Source organism: Schistocerca nitens, chromosome 2 (assembly GCF_023898315.1).
Source record: "Schistocerca nitens isolate TAMUIC-IGC-003100 chromosome 2, iqSchNite1.1, whole genome shotgun sequence".
Taxonomy (NCBI): Eukaryota; Metazoa; Arthropoda; class Insecta; order Orthoptera; family Acrididae; genus Schistocerca; species Schistocerca nitens.
In genome coordinates, this window is record NC_064615.1 from 1,135,205,382 (window position 1) to 1,135,224,998 (window position 19,617).

At 47.1% G+C, this 19,617-nt stretch overlaps 1 protein-coding gene across 1 annotated transcript in view; it reads left to right on the forward strand.

Moving 5' to 3' along the window:
• Window positions 1–17,570, forward strand: part of LOC126235596 (uncharacterized) — a 37,494-nt gene extending 19,924 nt beyond the window's left edge. Inside the window, exons 2-3 of the mRNA XM_049944310.1 lie at window positions 5,856–6,113; window positions 16,936–17,570. Coding sequence (XP_049800267.1) covers window positions 5,856–6,113; window positions 16,936–17,570 — 893 coding nt within the window. The remainder of the gene's footprint in view (window positions 1–5,855; window positions 6,114–16,935) is intronic.
• Window positions 17,571–19,617: the final 2,047 nt, after the last annotated feature.

The window sequence follows — 19,617 nt, forward strand, 5'->3', positions numbered from 1 at the left end:
ATTTAGGTACTTCAGCATTACCGACTACATAGGAGATATGTGCATGCAGGGTGCAATTGAATATGAAGTTGCCAGGCACCTGAAACATCACATGTTTGACTGGGCCTCTTCCAGGCTAGCCTCTTTTGCGAGTTGACGAACTGGAAGTCGAAATACACACGAGATAGTTTTCTTAAAATCGGATGTTAAGTAATTCATAGCTGCCATCACGTCCGCTACACTGCATTGCCAAGAAGACACGTGGCTGTCGCTCTGTGTCGCGCATGCTGCAGCGACAAGATTCAAACACATTTGAATTCTTGAATTCAAACGTCGCCAGTTGCAGCGGGAGACAGGTAGCGACACAGATGTCGCTCACGTACGACACTTCCGTAACTACACCTGCGGTTGTGTTTTGTCACCTGAAGCTGTCACGTGCTGTCGCTCGCCTCTGTCGCTCACGTAGGACAGGGCCTAAGGGCCCTCGTTCCATTCCCGGCTGGGGCGGAGATTTTCTCTGCTCAGGGACGGGGGGCTGTGTTGTCCTAATCATTTCATCCCCATCTACACGCAAGACGCCGAAGTGGCGTCTAATCGAGGGACTTGCACCCGGCGAACGATCTACCCAACGGGAGGCCCTAGTCACACGACATTTATATTTACTTTGAACTGAAGTGGACACAGGGAGTTCTCAGCCACGGAGAGAAGTAGAAAGTGGAACGCTTTTCCAGAGAGTTCATAAAAGCAGACTCTTCACAGTGGGGAGGAAGCCACCATAAGCTAATAACATGACATTAAGCTAGCTTATCTGACTCTCACCTGAGTGGAATGGGAAGAAACAGCATAGCAGGGGTCGCATTTATGAAAAAAAGTTGATCACACAAAATAAAGTTAACAGCAGGGCAGAGACGACTGGACAGAACACACGTAGAAAGACTACCCCTGTTGCCTGGGAGAGCTTCTAGGAAATTACTGCTTTCAAAATCACAATGGGAGGTCTTTGAAAAGCACAGAAAACATTATCACTATGTTTCTTTTTTTCAAAACAGAAAACAGGCCACAGTGGAAAGTACCGCTGTTTTTAACAAATATTCACATATCACATTATAAATGTGGTATCGACAGCTACGATGCCACGGCATAGGTACAAGTTCTTAGGTTGGCACTACGACACAGACACCGACGACAGCGCCCTCTAACTGGCGCTATGCTGCTCTACGAGCGCCCCTCCAGATTCTACCCATTTGATTTCGAGACGACGACCAAGGAACTTAGTTTCTACTTCATGGGGGGCTAGTCATTACAGACTTGGTTTCTTGAGTTACTTCAATGATAGTGTGTCCAACTACTAGTAGCTGTTAGCGTTGATACCTGTACGGCTTCGCACCTACGTGCTCATCTCAGCCAAAGTTAAATAACCATTACGTAATCATAATTTTGACTATAGTAAACTTGTAAAATCTACAAGCAGTACCGAAGTACTTCACCTTTTCCTGCTCCTATTCGCTTCCTACACTCGGCCTACCTTTCAGTTTACAGAAGCAGACCCATTCGCCGCCCATCCAGGTGGGATACAAAATAGGAGCTACGAGTCTTTCTTGCTCGGTACTGCTTTCTTTTCGTGGTTGCCCTGTGTGACTGTATCTGAGTGCCCCCACCTTTCGCACTAAGACTTTCATTTGTGTAACTCACGGCTTCGCCACAGGAACAGGCTTCACTGTCCAATCTTGTACGTTTTAAGGCTCAGCAAATGACGCAGCCGCTTGCTGCCATAAATGGACTGGTCACACTCCAAACTGCAGCTACTTCGGCGCCTCCGATGTCTCCGCCTGTACCACCGCCAACGACGCCTCCGGCGCTGCCATTTCGTGCCTTCAATCCTGACGTTGAAGGCTGGACAGAATACATCACCCAGCTCGAGGCACACTTCGCAGCTCACAACATACTAGGTACAGAGCGGCTTGCCTTTTTCATTGCCAACGCGGGTGTTGTGTTATACCGTGTACTCATCAAGTTGTTTCCCACCACCTGCCCAGAATCTAAAACTTAAGATGAAGTGATTGACGCTTTGAATTCCCACTTCCATGAAGGTGTCAATGTGGTAGCTGCACGCTACAAATTCTTTCGCCTCCGGCGTGGCCCTACTCAGTCCAATAAATCCTGGTTAGCGGACCTTCAGGGACTAACTTCTGATTGTGACTTTAATTGCTCGTGTGGACGCTCATACGCGGATATAATGATTAGAGATGCTATTGCGTAGAATGTGGTGGATAACAGCATCCGCGAGCAAATCCTAAAATTTAAAAACCCGTCTTGCAGGAAGCAGTGGACTTGCTAGACAGACAAGATGCCTCAGCTATGGCTACTTGTGGGTTCGACGTGCCCCCGGCTGTGTGTACTGTTAGCGGTGCACAACACGTGTCCTCCCACCCGGCCCCAGCAGCACCGCTCGCGCACAAGTAAACAAGTTTCAAGCCTGGCACCCACACAGAAGGTGAAATCATGTCCGAACTGTTTTCGTGCCCACCCGCGGGGCAGTTGCCCACCCCGTCAAGCACAGTGTTATTTTTGTAATAAGAAAGGACATGTGCAAGCTGTGTGTAGTAAGAGAAACTCCAATTCCCAACTTGTCTCCCATTCGCATGACTCGCGTGGGTGTCACCGACACGGCAACCGCCGTGATCACGATTCACATCAGCCTATGGACGTTAATGCCATTTATTCGAAGCCTTCTGATTTACGTGCGTCAGAAGCTCGTCGTGTGCATCAAGTTTTGCCAGACACTTCCTCTCGCATTCACCGTGATGCGAGGAAACTTTTTGTGACTTTGAACATTTGTGGAAGTTCTGTTCGCATGCAGCTGGACACTGGTGCATCAGTTTCTTTACTGAACAAATCAACGTACGACTTGCTTGGTTCGCCCCCGCTTCGTCATTCACATTCCACACTGACTGTATTTACTGGACAGTAAATCTCAGTGCTCGGCGTGTATAGCTTGCAGGCCACATATGGTGCAACGACAAGTACAGTGTCTTTCCATGTGCTCCGCTCTAGTAATGCTACGATCATTTTTGGCATGGACGCATTTGAACTTTTTGGCCTCGCAATTGAGGACAATTTACTTTGCAGACAGTGTTGCCGCACTATATGATGATTTTGCTTAACTCTTTTCTGATGACCTTGGTTTGTGCCACAGACTTTGCAGCGTATGTTGTACCTAAAGACAATGCCATGACTATTTTCTAGCGCGCACGCCCGGTACCGCACGCACTACGCGAAACCGTAGCGGCTGAACTTACACATTTGAAAGACAGTGTTGTCATTGAACCTGTTTCTGCTTCGCCATGGGCTTGGCCTACTGTGTGTGTGAAAAAACCAAACGGTCGTCTACGTATTTGTGCTGACTTTAAATCTACAGTAAATCCCCAGACAGTGGTAGCTAAGTTTCCCTTACCGCGTCCTGAAGACATTTTTGATAAGCTTGGTGCAGGAACATTATTTTCCACGATTGACTTGCGGGACACATAGTTTCAAATTCCGTTCGACGAACAGTCGCAGCGCTATTCTGTGATCAACACCCACTTGGATTGTTCAAGTTTCGCCGCCTACCGTTCGGTTGTGCTTCGGCTCCTGCTATTTTTCAGTCATATTTGCAGCAGTTGTGTGCCACTGTCCCTGGTTGTTCCAATTATCTGGACGATAGAGATGTATCTGGTCGCTCCCAGACGAACATTTGTAGAATTATCGTGCCTTATTTATTGTACGTTCGCACGCCGGACTAAAGTGTAACAGAGGCAAGTGCAAATTTTTTCAAACTGAGATTCAGTATTTCGGATAAATTATTAACGGTCAGGGTATCCATCACTTGCCGTCACATCTCAGTGCGATTAGAGACTTGCCAGGACCCAGGAACTTGAAAGAACTTCAGTCTGTGTTGGGCAAAATTACATATTATATTCTGTTTATACCAAATGCAGTGCAGATTACAGCGTCTTTTCATCGCCTTTAGCGTAAGAACGTTCCCTTTGTGTGGTCTTCGGAACGTGCCGGTGCTTTCCACAGGCTCAAATCTGCTTTGTTGAGTGATCGCTGTTCGATTCCTTTTGATCCCTCCGAACCGGTTGTTTTGGCTGTCGATGCATCTTCTCACTGCATCGGAATGGTTTTCTCGCACCGCATTTATTCTCGCCTGATCGCTTTTGGATCTAAGTTGCCCAATTCTGCCCAGCAAAACTGTTCTCAAATCGAGAATGAAGCTTTAGCTATTGTATATGGAGTGATAAAGTTCCCTGATTTTTTTGTACGGTCGCAAGTTCTATTTGGTCACAGACCATAAGCCTTTGACGTCGTTGTTCCACCCGCCAAAGCCAGTTCCGGCCCATTCTGCACAAAAGTTGCAACGTTGGTCCTTATTTTTGTCTAACTACAATACGAAATTTTGTTTCGGCCTACGGCCCAGCATGGCAATGCTGATGCTTTGTCTCGCCTCCCTATTGGTCCCGACGAAGTGTTTGATTCTTCCGAATTGTCCTGCATGTTTATTGCTTCGCAAGCTAAGGAATTAGCGGATTATTTTCCGGTGGATTTTCGTCGCATTGCTTCCGCGACAGCCGCCGATACTTCATTGCAGATTCTTTTGCAGTATATTCATACTAAATGACCTCTATCTGCTATGAAGATTCGTGATCCACTTGTTCGACGTTACTTAGCGCAACGTGACAACTTGTCTGTAAACCACGGTGTTATCTTGTTACAGACTGACAATGATCAGTTTCGTGTGGTTGTACCTCGTTCGTTGCAGTCAGAAATCCTCTGATTAATGCACGCTGGTCATTGGGGTATAGTGCGGGCGAAGCAATTAGCGCGTCGTCACTGCACTTGGTTCGGCATTGATAAACAAATTGAGAATTTGTTTGCTCACTGTCGCTCTTGCGCGGAGCATCAATCTTCTCCCCACCAGCGCGTCTTTGCGTCGCCGACTCCTACTGCGCCTTGGCAGCGCGTTCATATTGATTTTGCAGGTCCATTCTGGGACACCTGCTGGTTGTAGTTATTGATGCTTACAGCAACTTTCCTTTTGTTGTATCTATGTCTTCTACAACATCTGTCAGTACTATTCGGGCTTTGACGTCTATTTTTTGCATTGAGGGGCTTCCTGAAGTTATTGTCTCCGACAGTGGGCCCAATTTGTGTCCTCCGAGATTCAAGTGTTCTGTGCTGCTAATGGCATTCGCCAACTGACCTCAGTCCCGTTTCACCCACAGTCGAACGGTGAGGCTGAACTTTTTGTGCATACATTTAAATCGCAGATGAGCAAGCTGCGCAACACACACTCTCGCGAGCGCGCACTATGGGCTTTCCTTGCTTCATACCGCTCCCAGCTGCACGGCATCCGTTTCGCAGCGGATTTGCTACACGGCCGCGCCCATTGGTCGCTCTTGCAGCTATTGCACCCGCCACTGCGCGCTCCCGCTGCTTCGCATCGTTCTGGCTTGACACCGCAGGATTTGGTGTTCTATCGCGTTTTCTCTGGCAGGAAGCAGTAGGATCAGGGGCGCATTCTTCGCCAGCTTGAGCGCGCCTCATTTGTCATTTCTGGCGTGGTCGTGCGGTAGCGTTCTCGCTTCCCACGCGCGGGTTCCCGGGTTCGATTCCCGGCGGGGTCAGGGATTTTCTCTGCCTCGTGATGGCTGGGTGTTGTGTGCTGTCCTTAGGTTAGTTAGGTTTAAGTAGTTCTAAGTTCTAGGGGACTTATGACCACAGCAGTTGAGTCCCATAGTGCTCAGAGCCATTTGAACCATTTTTTTGTCATTTCTGGTGCCCCCGGCACTGTCAAGCGACACCGGAATCAGATCCGTTTGTGCCGTCCTCGGCAGAATTGGAGGCTTCGCGGCTTCCGCCACCTCAGCTGACGACTCCGCCGCTCCCGCCTGCGTCACGGGCGCTCCTAACGCTGCCGCCGCTGCCGGTCCGGTCTCGTGCACCGGGCGGGCGCTTCTCACCGCCGCCGTCGCCGCCGCCGTGTTTCTCCGCGGTGCTGGAACCGATGGACGCTGAGGCTGCCATCACGCCGCCGCCGCTGTCGCCCGTGGAGGTCGTTGCTCCGCCTCCTCATCCGAGCATACCCAGTGGAGGTGCGCGGCCTGGGCAGGTTTCCGACGGGGCATATTCCTCAATTCGGAGTCGCGGGTGCGCAGCGCGCCCCGGCACTTCCGCTGTCCGCCCCCTCAGCTGCGCCGCCCCCGGGTCCCTCCACCTGCCGTCGGAAATCATACTCGACGACGGTGCGCCGTTTCAGGGGGAGGGATGTGGTATCGATAGCTACTATTTCACAACGTCGGTTCGCTCTACTAGGTTGGCACTACGACAGACACCGACGACAGCGCCCTCTAGCCGGCACGGGAGACCTCTATAAGCTCTGCTCCAGATTCTCCCCATTTGATCGAGATCAGACGGCCGGGACACTTCGCTTCAGCTTTGCTCTACATACAACGGGTCTAAGGCTTCGCACCTCAGTGGAAAGTTATGTATTCAGTTTATATTGTGATATAGTAAACCCATTTCTAAGAGCAGTACAGAGAGATTTTCACCTTTTGCTGCTCCTACTCACTTCCTGGATGCGGCGAACCTTTCAGTTTTCAGGAGCAGACCCACGCGCTGCCTTCCAGGCGGGATACACAAGAGACAGAAGTGATGGCACTTTCTGCAGGACCTTATCATCATTTTACAAGACAATGCTCAAGCATGTACAGTGCAAGCTGTTACTGATTTGTTTGACTGATGGGGCTGCTAAGTGCCTTAATGGAGTCCTTAGGGCTACGTGAAAGGTCCACACGAAGCTGCGGCCGAGGCGTACACCATGGAGGTGTACGTGAATGTACCGCAAGTAGAGGTGGTAAACGGAAGGACTCCAGTTCGGAGAGAAGGGACCGCACGTGAACTGCAATCTTTAGCCCCGACCTGGGCCGCCGATGTGGGAGATGGACTGCCGTGGGCGGGAAAAGGAGACAGTAATTCAGATGCTCAGGGGAACTGCGTAACTGGCGAGCAGTTGCGCACGTCTGATCTGCAATGGAAGAACACCAGCCTCCACCAGTACACTGGTCACCGGACTCGTCCTAAAAGGTCCTGTCGCTAGTCTAACCCATAGTGTTGCACAGGGTCGAGTAAATGCAACACTGAAGGCACTGCCGAACCATAAACCACACTCCCATAGTCAATTCGGATTTGGACAAGGGCTCTGTAGAGCTGCAGCAGCGTACAGCGATCTGCACCCCAATTGGAGTTGCTCAGGCAACGGATGGCATTGAGGTGCTGCCAGCACTTCTGCTTAAGCTGATGATGTGGGAGACAAGTCAATCGAGCGTCGACAAACAGTCCTAGGAATCTGTGTGTTTGCACTACAGTGAGTGGATCGTAATGAAGGTAAAGTGCTGGTTGCGGATGAACGATACGACTCCGACAGAAGTGCATGACACAAGACTTTGCAGCTGAAAACTAGAGCCCATGGCTGCGCATTGTGGATGGCTCCCTGTAGGAGCTGCTCAGCAACAACATTACTGAAGCAGCAGTACGAAATGCAGAAGTCGTCTGCATACAGAGAAGGGAAGATGTAGGGCCCGACAGCTACTGCTAGACCGTTAATGGCTACTAAAAACAAAGAGACACTTAATACACAGCCCTGCGGGACTCCATTCTCCTGGATATGGATGGAACTATGGGAGGCACCAACTTGGACATGGAAAGTACGGCGCGGCAGGAAGTTTTGGATAAAAATCGGGAGCGGGCCCTGGAGACACCACTCATACAATGTGGCAAGAATATGATGTCACCAGGTCGTGTCGTGTCGTGTGCTTTACGTAAGTCAAAAAAGACGCAACCAGGTGTTGCCGTCTGGTAAAGGCTATTCAGATGGCAGACTCGATGGAAACAAGATTATCAGTGGTAGAGCGACCCTGGCGGAAGCCGCCCTGACTTGGAGCCAGCAGGCAACGAGACTCCAGGGCCCAACCCAACTGCCGACATACCACATGTTCCAGCAGCTTACAAAGAAGGTTGGTGGGGCTGATGGTCCGATAGTTATTGAAACGCCTCCTCTTATATTATGTTATATATTTCGCGTGAAGCGCTGTTGCGACACAGGAAAAGATCAATTGTTGAAACTAAGCCACTGAATATTACAAATAATGTTATTGAAGAATACAGCCGACTGACTACATCAAATAAGAGGGCACCTACATTCGCGAATGAGTGATAAAAAAAAGTTAATATTATGTCTGAAGTAAGTCTTGTACACACTCGAATGAATGCGAACATACGAACGGGATAGAGGTACGTACATTTTGAGTGCAATCATCCCCTGTGGCCTGGATAAAAGGAATTACAGTTAAATGCAATTATTCATCTTAGATCGTAAATGCGTGGACTTCCAAATTAAATGAACAGAAAGACTGCAGGTCCTGAATGTCGCGGCAGATATACTGAAACTGACGGTAGCAGGCACGAAAGGAAAAAGATGAACACATTCACGTACCTCTATTGTTGAACAGCGGCGCCGTAAAGATCGTCGTCTCCATCTGAATTCTCTGCATAAAATTAGACTAATAGTAATAATTTTCCAGAATTTCAGCAGCTGGGACCCTTGGTATCAGAAAAGACGAAATCACTCTGCTTCAAAATCACTTTGATTATTTAACCCAATTTTATCAGTAAGAAGTGGCACAACACGTCTTAACACTAGGACAGAATAACAGCGAAGGGTAACTTATTCTAAAACTAATAAACGAAGGGCGTAAAGCAGCTTTTGTTCAGCAGATGCTTTACGCATTAATCTCTGGTAGTTCAACTAGTGTCTATATATTTATTTAAAAAATTATATAATTCCTTTACATTGCCCCCTTTTCCGAAGAAATGTCAAATTTCGGGCAATGAGCCCAACAACTTAACACACAGGTAGTTCCTGACTCCTCTACAAATGTACTTAAATGGCATTGTTCATTTCTTTAATGGAGTTCTCTTCATCACTCAGTTTATATAGTTCTGATGCTGGCACTGGTACTTAGCGAGGAAAACAAAACGTACACACTAGGGCACTCAAAATACTTACTAGAAACAAAAATTACTACATCGTTCTTTACATTAAATATATTGATATTACATTCATCATCTTTTACATCAAATACGTCGATATTACGTTACAGCGTCTTTTAGATCAAACTTATAGTTCAGTTCTGTACGACGATTCACAGTGTCATTGTTCGTGCGTACAAAAAACTTTTTCAATCGCAAGTTCACAATAACATTACATTTCACAAGCCTCTTCTATGATTCTGCAGTTACATTTTTGCTGAAAACAAGAAAGTTTTACAAGAACGTCGTATTTTTAATGTATCGATCCAGGCTGTATGGCTGCAAGGGTATCTGGCGTAGTAAGTGGGGTAAAGTGTTCCTTATAGTTGCTTATGCTCTCCACTTCCTCCCTCTTTTATACCAGGATCTAGTTGATGGTTCAAATGGCTCTGAGCACTATGGGACTTAACTTCTGAGGTCATCAGTCCCCTAGAACTTACAACTACATAAACCTAACTAACCTAAGGACATCACACACATGCATGCCCGAAGCAGGATTCGAATTTGCGACCGTAGCAGTCACGCGGTTCCAGACTGTAGCGCCTAGAACCGCACAGCCGCTCCGTTTTAAGTATGCCTCATATCGTGTTTACACATCGTACCTCAGCAGTGTACTTGCACTCAAACGAGCTTACAAAGTTGAAAAATTATTTTTGTTTCAGTAAGATCACACTAGTTTTTTTTTAAATTCCTAAACTCTTATCTTGGGATGCACTTTAAGCATAAAAAATTCAATATCGTTTTGCTCGATATATTCATAAATAAAGCCTAGTGGTGGTGTCGACACGTCTTGGAAAAAAAAACACTGTGATCAGAAACTATTCAGTCAACCGTCCAAGTATATCCTATGTTAACATTGCTATTCATCAATTGACCTGTATGTCCTAGCTTGCTTGTGTATTGAGTCATAATTACTGACAAATGTAAACAGAAGTAGTGAAATGCTCTGATTGCTCCGATTGAACGTAGCTGCATAAGAAGATACACCTACTTTAACCTCATCGTATTTCTTCTGGAATTCGAGAGTAGGAAAAGGCAGAGAAGGAAACATAATGGGTGAATATGGATTCGGGAAGAGGAATGAAAGAGGAAGCCGTCTGGTAGAATTTTGTACAGAGCATAACTTAATCAAAGCTAACACTTGGTTCAAGAATCATAAAAGGAGGTTATATACATGGAAGAATCCTGGAGATACTAGAAGATATCAGATAGATTATATAATGGTAAGACAGGGGCGATGTACTTGAGGACAATATTATGGAAATGGAAGAGGATGTAGATGAAGATGAAATGGGAGATACGATACTGCGTGAAGAGTTTGCAGAGCACTGAAAGACCTGAGTTGAAACAAGGCCCCGGGAGTAGACAACATTCCATTAGAACTACTGACGGCCTTGGGGGAGCCAGTCCTGACAAAACTCTACCATCTGGTGAGCAAGACGTATGAGACAGGCTAAATACCCTCAGACTTCAAGAAGAATATAATAATTCCAATCCCAAAGAAAGCAGGTGTTGACAGATGTGAAAATTACTTAACTATCAGTTTAATAAGTCACAGCTGCAAAATACTAACGCGAATTCTTTACAGACGAATGGAAAAACTGATAGAAGCCGACCTCGGGGAAGATCAGTTTGGATTCCGTAGAAATGTTGGAACACGTGAGGCAGTACTGACCTTACGACTTACCTTAGAAGCTAGAGTAAGGAAAGGCAAACCTACGTTTCTAGCATTTGTAGACTTAGAGAAAGCTTTTGACAATGTTGACTGGAATACTCTCTTACAAATTCTGAAGGTGACAGCGATAAAATACATGGAGCGAAATGATATTTACAATTTGTACAGAAAGCAGATGGCAGTTATAAGAGTCGAGGGGCATGAAAGGGAAGCAGCGGTTGGGAAGGGAGTGAGACATGGTTGTAGCTGTCCCCGATGTTATTCTATCTGTATATTGAGCAAGCAGTAAAGGAAACAAAAGAAAAATTCGAAGTATGTATTAAAGTCCATGGTGAAGAAATAAAAACTTTGAGGTTCGCCGATGCCATTGCTGTCTCTGACAGAATTACAAAGGACTTGGAAGAGCAGTTGAACGGAATGGACAGTGTCTTGAAAGGAGGATATAAGATAAACAACAAAAGCAAAACGAGGATAATGGAATGTAGTCGAATTAAGTCGGGTGATGCTGAGGGAATTAGATTAGGAAATGAGACACAAAGTAGTAAAGGAGTTTTGCTATTTGGGGTGCAAAATAAGTGATGATGGTCGAAGTAGAGAGAATATAAAATGTAGACTAGCAATAGCAAGGAAAGCGTTTCTGAAGACGTGAAATTTGTTAACATCGAATATAGATTTAAGTGTCAGTAAGTCTTTTCTGAAAGTATTTTTATTGAGTGTGGCCATGTATGGAAGTGAAACATGGACAATAAATAGGTTAGACAAGAAGAGAATAGAAGCTTTCGAAATGTGGTGCTACAGAAGAATGCTGAAGATTAGAAGGGTAGCTCACATAACTAATGATGAGGTATTGAATAGAATTGGGGAGACGAGGAGTTTGTGGCACAGCTTGACCAGAAGAAGGGATCGGTTGGTAGGACATGTTCTGAGGCATCAAGGGATCACAAATTTAGCATTGGAGGGCAGCGTGGAGGGTAAAAATCGTAGGGGGAGACCAAAATATGAATACACTAAGCAGATTCTGAAGGATGTAGGTTGCAGTAAGTACTGGGAGATGAAGCAGCTTGCACAGGATAGAGTAGCATGGAGAGCTGCATCAAACCAGTCTCAGGACTGACGACTACTACTACTACTACTACTACTACTACTACTTAAACATGGTGGAATTTCCTCAAGTCTATGCGTGCATAGAGTCCTGTGATTTTACCATTTTGAGGATACGCAAATAAATTCCATCCGTCATGCGGAATATGTACAATAATATACGGACTAATATATCTTATTTGCCACTTAACGTATTTCTTGGCTGACAGAAGATTTCATATGGGTCTTAAGTAATACTTTTTCTCTAACCACAAAACTGTTAACACCATGTAGCTGTTTGTCAAAATGTTTCTTGGGGCGTTGAGCTTTGTTATGTCCTAGCCAGTAATGCCACCCGAGCCCGCTGCCAAAAGGTTGGCAGCATCAAAGTCCGGACGCCGTCCGCATAAGCAGCGCCAGCGAGACTGGAAATCGCCGCAAGTCTGCGCGCGCCACCGCTGGCTTCTGGCTTCTTAAGAGCTGGAGTCGCGAGCGCTAGGACAGTTCTGTACTCGCCGCTCAGTTGTATACTCGGCACCGAGTGGTGTACTTGCTAGTCAGTTGTGTGTTCATCGCAGCAGAGTTGTTATTTGTCGTCAGCCGACGCTGACCTAGCCGCTCCGACTCGAACTAGACAGATCTCTGTAGACACGGAGTTCACTACTGTGTTCCTGTATCTTCGTTAATAAAGATAAGTACCGACGTTTATTTAATCAGAGTGTTTGGGTTTTCATCTTTCTGTTCACTGTTCCAGCGGACCGGTCGGCCCGCTATTAAAAGTGTGGCGGTGAGCGGTAAGCCGTTTCTACAGCGAATTGTTTGTCGCTACGAACGCCGCCACAAAACTGGCGACGAGGGCTTCCGAACTCGTGTGCAGGGCTGGTTCAACTTGTTTCTGGTTATACTAATTATAGCGATAAAATTTTGGGGGCTGGTTTAATTTGTGTTCACTATGTCTGCCGAATTACAACAGTTGATCTTGTTACAGAGTCAGCAAATACAAAGTCTGGTGGAAGCTATCGCCAAACAAGCGGCTAATCCTCCTACACAAAAGGAACAAGCACAGGCAGCACCGCCTTTCCGTGCTTTTGATGCATCAAGAGAAGAATGGCGAGAATATTTCGCGCAGTTGCAGGCGCACATGACAGTCTACAAAATCACGGGTACTGAGCGGCAGCTTTATTTAATTTCCACTGCAGGCGTGGAAGTCTATAGACTACTTTGTAAGTTATTCCCGGAAGCCAATCCAGAAGCTTTAGACTATGACGTTGTTGTTAACAAGCTTGCTGAGTATTTCGAGTCGCGAGTTCATGTGGCAGCAGCTAGATTCAAGTTCTTCAGATTAAAGAAACTGCCACATCACTCTAATAAACTGTGGTTAACAGATTTACGGGGCCTTACCCGTCAGTGCCGATTTACTTGTGTGTGTGGAGCTTCCTACAGTGATGTCATGTTACGGGACGCTATTACTCAAAACATTGCAGATTCTCGTATTCGTGCTGCTATCTTAACGTTGCCTGACCCGTCAATAGAGACTGTGATGAACATCATTGAAGCCCAAGATACTTTTAACTATGCTGAGTGTGAGTTAGATCAGCCATGTATTTCTCAAATTGCCTGTGCTAAGCAAGTTATGTCACGCCCGCGGCCCCACCGGCAGAGTCAGACTGTAAACACTAGCCGGCCGCGTCATGTTAAACACATTCGTCAGCCGCGTGTGCAAAATGATAGAGTTAAGTCTTGCCCTAAGTGTGTTCTTGCTCATCCTCGTGAACGTTGCCCGTTAAGAAACGCGGTTTGTCACTTTTGTCAAAGGAAAGGACACATCCAGACTGTTTGTTTGCGTAAACGCAAGAACAATTCTAGTGCTGCCCAGCCCATGGATATTCATGTTCTTCAAAGCCAGCCCGCCCAGAAGGTCGCGTTTAAAGACTCTTCCACGGTTCGTGTGGGTAATAAACTTGTTCGCAATAAGCCACCCACCCAGCCCTCTGCTATGCGACCCAGGCGTAATTCAAACGCTGTAAAAAGTAATGTACAGACTGCAAGTGAAGCGGGAGTTGTTGTTCCACCCGCCCAACCCACGAGTTGTCGTAAGCAGCGAACACGCGCTAAAGGCGCTGATTTTGTGTCTTCCGCCTCCGCTGCACCGATCCAGAGACAGTGTAATAAACTATTTGTGAAGCTACGCATCCAGGATAAGACCTTCAATTTTCAATTAGACACTGGTGCGTCTGTGACTCTCATAAATAGTGCTACGTATGCGGCTATCGGCCGCCCTAAACTTTCAGCGGCAAAACATTCTTTGGCTACTTATAGTGGAGAACAAATTCCTGTGTTAGGTGTATGTAGCGTGCCAGCCACATTCCGTGGCAATACAAAAACAGTTTCATTCACAGTGCTCAGCGCTACAGACAGTGTAAACATTGTCGGATTAGACTGTTTTGACTTGTTTGGCCTGTCTATCCAAGACAATGTGCTGCAAATTAATTCTGTTGTTGTTCCTCAAGACAGCATAACCGATTTGTGTAAACAATACAGTGACATATTTAAAGACGAACTAGGTTGTGCTGCGAACTTTGCCGCTCATATTACGTTAAAAGATAATGCTCAGCCTCGATTTTTTCGTGCTCGTCCAGTGCCTCACGCCCTCCGGGCACCTGTAGCAGATGAACTTCGTCGTTGGCAAAACAACGGTGTTATTCAACCCGTTTCAGCGAGCCAGTGGGCTTCTCCCTTAGTTATTATAAAGAAACCGTCTGGCAAGTTACGTTTGTGTGCTGATTTTAAGTCGACAGTTAATCCTCAGACTGTCATTGATTCTTTTCCTTTGCCTAGACCGGACGAGCTGATGGATAAGTTAGGGAAAGCTCGTTTCTTTTCCAAAATTGATCTCCGTGAAGCATATTTGCAATTTCCCCTCGAAGAGCAATCACAACAGTGTTTTGTCATAAACACGTCGTTGGGGTTGTTCCGTTTTCTGCGTTTGCCTTTTGGTTGTGCGTCAGCTCCAGCTGTTTTTCAGCGTTTTTTGTCACAACTTCTGGCTAATGTGCCATCGTGTTGCAACTATTTAGACGATATTGTTGTGTCCGGTCGGACGCCTGCTGAACATTTCCGTAATTTGGAGTGTTGGTTTACAGTGTTGTCTCAGGCAGGCCTACGTTGCAACATCGATAAATGTTCATTTTTCCTTACGGAGATGGAGTATCTGGGACATGTTATTAATGCTCAAGGCATTCATCCCTCCCAGTCACATTTAGCAGCTATTCGTGATTTGCCCGCCCCTCGCAATCTGCATGAATTGCAAGCAGTTCTTGGCAAATTGACATATTATATTAGGTTTATACCTAATGCATCACAGATTGCTGCACCGTTGCATCGTCTCCGCCGTAAGAATGTTCCGTTTGTGTGGTCAGCTGATTGCCAATCAGCCTTTCAGCAGCTCAAAGAGGCTTTATTGAATGATCGTTGTCTGGTCCATTACGACCCTAACAAGCCTCTGGTGTTAGCTTGTGATGCCTCTTCTTTCGGCCTCGGTGCTGTGTTGTCTCACCGAGTCGGTAACACCGAACGTCCTATTGCGTTCGCCTCTAAATTGCTAAACAAAGCTCAGTGTAATTATAGCCAATTGGACAAGGAAGCGTTGGCTATTGTGTTCGGTGTCACAAAATTCCATCACTACCTCTATGGTAGACCATTCTATTTAGTAACAGATCACAAGCCCCTGACGTCACTGTTTCATCCGTCTAAACCAGTTCCTCAGCGGACAGCTCAGAGACTACAACGTTGGGCTCTTTTGTTATCGCAATACCAGTATGAGATACTGTATCGCCCTACAGCTCAGCATGCAAACGCTGACGCGCTTTCTAGATTGCCGATTGCTGCGGATGATGTCTTCGATTCCTCTGACGACTCTTGCCATCAGATTGACGCCGATGAGCATCAATCCCTCCGGGATTTTCCGATTGATTATCGTCAGGTGGCACGTGAGACAGCTACGGATCCTCATCTGAGTTTACTATTACGTTTTGTTCAACGTGGTTGGCCGTCCAAGGCAAAGGACATATCGGATCCTGTGGTTCGTCGCTATTATCCGCAACGTCATCTGTTGTCTGTTTCGCACGGAGTTTTGCTGTTACGCACCGAGAATGACCAGCTTCGTGTAGTGGTTCCCCAAGTGCTCCAATCCAAGGTCCTCGACTTGTTGCACCAAGATCATTGGGGAGTGGTCCGCACCAAGCAACTTGCCCGCCGTCATTGTACATGGATCGGCATTGATAAGCAGATTACGCAGATGTCTACAGATTGTTCGACGTGTGCCGAACACCAAGCTGCTCCGCCTCAACGCTATTTTGAGTGGGCACGCCCTGCCGGTCCCTGGCAGCGAGTACATATTGATTTCGCTGGTCCATATTGGAATTCTCGTTGGCTCATCGTGATAGATGCATTTAGTAATTTTCCGTTTGTTGTGCCCATGCAGTCTACAACGTCTGCACAAACTATACAGGCGTTGACTTCAATTTTTGTATTGAGGGTCTTCCAGAAGTTTTAGTGTCTGACAATGGTCCACAATTTACCTCTGCTGAATTTGAAAGTTTTTGTTCTGCCAATGGCATTCGCCATGTTCTTACTCCGCCGTTCCACCCTCAATCGAATGGTGCAGCGGAACGTTTTGTACGCACATTCAAGGACCATATGAACCGCCTTCGTGCTACGCACTCTCGTCAGCAGGCCCTCATCACGTTCCTGTCGTCGTACCGGACCACGCCACGCGACGGCCCTTCGCCTGCGGAGCTTCTTCACGGCCGTCGTCATCGCACCCTACTACGGTTGTTGCACCCCCCGGATCGACCCGCCGCTTCTGAGCATCGCACGCGTTTTCAGCGCAACGACGCAGTTTTTTTTCAGAGTTTATCACGGTCGCCGTCGTTGGGAACGTGGTACCGTGATAAGTGTCCAGGGTCGCGGTTTTTATACTGTTCAAGGTGCTACTGGGGTGCACAGGAGGCATCAGAACCAGTTGCGCCGCGCTGGCCGCCCGGATTCTGCCGCTCGTTCTTTGTCCGCAGATTTGGTCCGCGGCGGGTTCCAGCCGCGCCTTCCGACTTCGCTGCCGCCCCCAGTGCAGCAGCAGCAGCCGTCGCCGCTACCACGCCGACAGCCCGTCCCGTTGATGCCCCCCGCGCAGCTTCATCCGGGAGCGCCCCAGGTGGTCGCTCCGGCGCCTGCGGTCCCTCTTCAGTCGCCACCGCCTTCGGAGCTGATGGACGTCGACCCCTCAGCCGGGCCGCCTTCCCAAGCGGTGGCTGTGCAGCCTGTCCTGCAGCCGCTTTCCTTGGGCACCCCCAAGGAGTCTGACACCGCAGCGCCTTGTCCGGCGCCCACTCGGCAGCCGTCGACGCAGCGTCAGGAGACGCTGCCTCTCTTCGTGGGTCCCGACGCCCCGTCGCGTCCAGTACCAGAAGCTGCGCCCGTGGTCACAGGCGTGCATCCTGACCTCGGTTTTCGGTCGGTGTTTCCCGAGGCCCCGCGCAGCCAATGCTGGGGTGTGGACCGGGGACTGCCACCGACAACAGTCTCCGCCCTGGTCTCTTCTGCTACGCCTGCGGCCAGACGCCTCCCCCGCCGTCGACGCTCGCCACGTCATTATTCAACGACGGTGCGGCGATTTGGGGGGGGAGGAGTGTTATATCCCAGCCAGTAATGCCACCCGAGCCCGCTGCCAAAAGGTTGGCAGCGTCAAAGTCCGGACGCCGTCCGCATAAGCAGCGCCAGCGAGACAGGAAATCGCCGCAAGTCTGCGCGCGCCACCGCTGGCTTCTGGCTTCTTAAGCGCTGGAGTCGCGAGCGCTAGGACAGTTCTGTACTCGCCGCTCAGTTGTATACTCGGCACCGAATGGTGTACTTGCTAGTCAGTTGTGTGTTCATCGCAGCAGAGTTGTTGTTTGTCGTCAGCCAACGCTGACCTAGCCGCTCCGACTTGAACTAGACAGATCTCTGTAGACACGGAGTTCACTACTGTGTTTCTGTATCTTCATTAATAAAGATAAGTACCGACTTTTATTTAATCAGAGTGTTTGGGTTTTCATCTTTCTGTTCACTGTTCCAGCGGACCGGTCGGCCCGCTATTAAAAGTGTGGCGGTGACTTCGTAAGCCGTTTCTACAGCGAATTGTTTGTCGCTACGAACGCCGCCACAAAAAGCTTGTTCTGTAATAGAGATCAATACCTGTCTTACCATTTCGTTTGAATCTCCAGGTTGTCTTGGAACAGATGGGATGGGGTTAACCCATTTATTGTTTTCTTTCCTATTGTATATTAATTCCGACGGTGTATCTGTTTCATAAATCGGAAGGTAATTTACTATCTGTTCAAAAACGTTTAAGTATTCAATCAATTTAGACTGTTTGTTGGTCTACATACATCCTCAAACATATTCAATTCACGTAGAACTATTCTATCGGGTTGGATTGCGGGCTAAATTTGGATAGCAAAATTTGTTTCACTTGCTGCTCTTTTAGAAATTGTTTCCATGCGTGGCATGTAAAATTGGTTGCATTAATAGATAAGATCACCTGCAGTTTCCCAACAGACAGAAAGTAGTCATTTAGCATACGTCTCATAATAGGCTTAGCTGCGATTGCTTTTGTGGCATACAGTTTCACATATTTCGAAAATACATCATATACACCAATTATATTTTTCACCCCTCCTCTTGCAAAGGGTAAATGAGCCATAGCATCTATGCATACCTGCTCTAGAGGGTTTTTTGGTAAAACAGGATGTAACTCTGCCTCGCAGTTCAGATTGACAGGCTTAGCCTTTTGACAAACAATACCAGTTTTCAAAATTTGTTGTGTGCGTCGAAGCATATTTGGAAAGTAGCAGTTACACAACTTGTAATGCTGTCGTACAGGTGTGGGTGGGTTACTGTTTAATTGAAATCTTTCTTCCACCGCTCATCTTCTTCCTGCAATATCGCCATGTTGTTACAAATATCCAAAAAATATTATCTAAATTTAGTGTCCTTTATGAGCATAACCTTAAATTCAGTGTTTTGTTCTATCAACTCTTCGAACTCGGGTAATCCTTGGGGTAACCGTGACAGTGCATCGGCGATTACGTTGTCTGTGCCCTTCGCATATATAATTTCAAAATCATAGGACAGCAAAAACAAAGTCCACCGCGCAAGGCGATTATGTAATAACTTCCATGTGTGTGAAAAGCTTAACGCCTGGTGGTCACTGTAGACTCGTATGTTTGCCAAATAGATAATTAAATTCCTTGAATGCCCACACAATAGAAAGGGCTTCTATGTGGTGGAATATCTGTGTTCACATTGTGATAGTATGCGGCCAGCAAAACCAATAACGTTAACATTGTCTGTGCCCCACCTTCATCCAGCTGAAACAGACAGGCTCCTAATCCCGAAAATGAAGCATCTGCTGCTATACAAAAATCTTTGCTCATGTCAGGTTGCCCTAAAATATTTGAGTTTACCAAAGCATGTTTTATACTACCAAAATCAGCTTGGCACTGTTGCGTCCAAGTTCCACTGTTTGTCCTCCTTTACGTCTAATAATGCAGAGTCACTGAGCAATTTGTTCTGAACAACTGGCGGAAAAATGAACACAAGCCTACGAGTGCCTTTAGCTGTCCCTTTGTGCAAGGGGCTGGAAACTTTTTTATCGCTAATAGTTTCTAAGGGTCAGGCTTTATCCCAGCGGGCGAAATTATGTGACCGAGAAATTT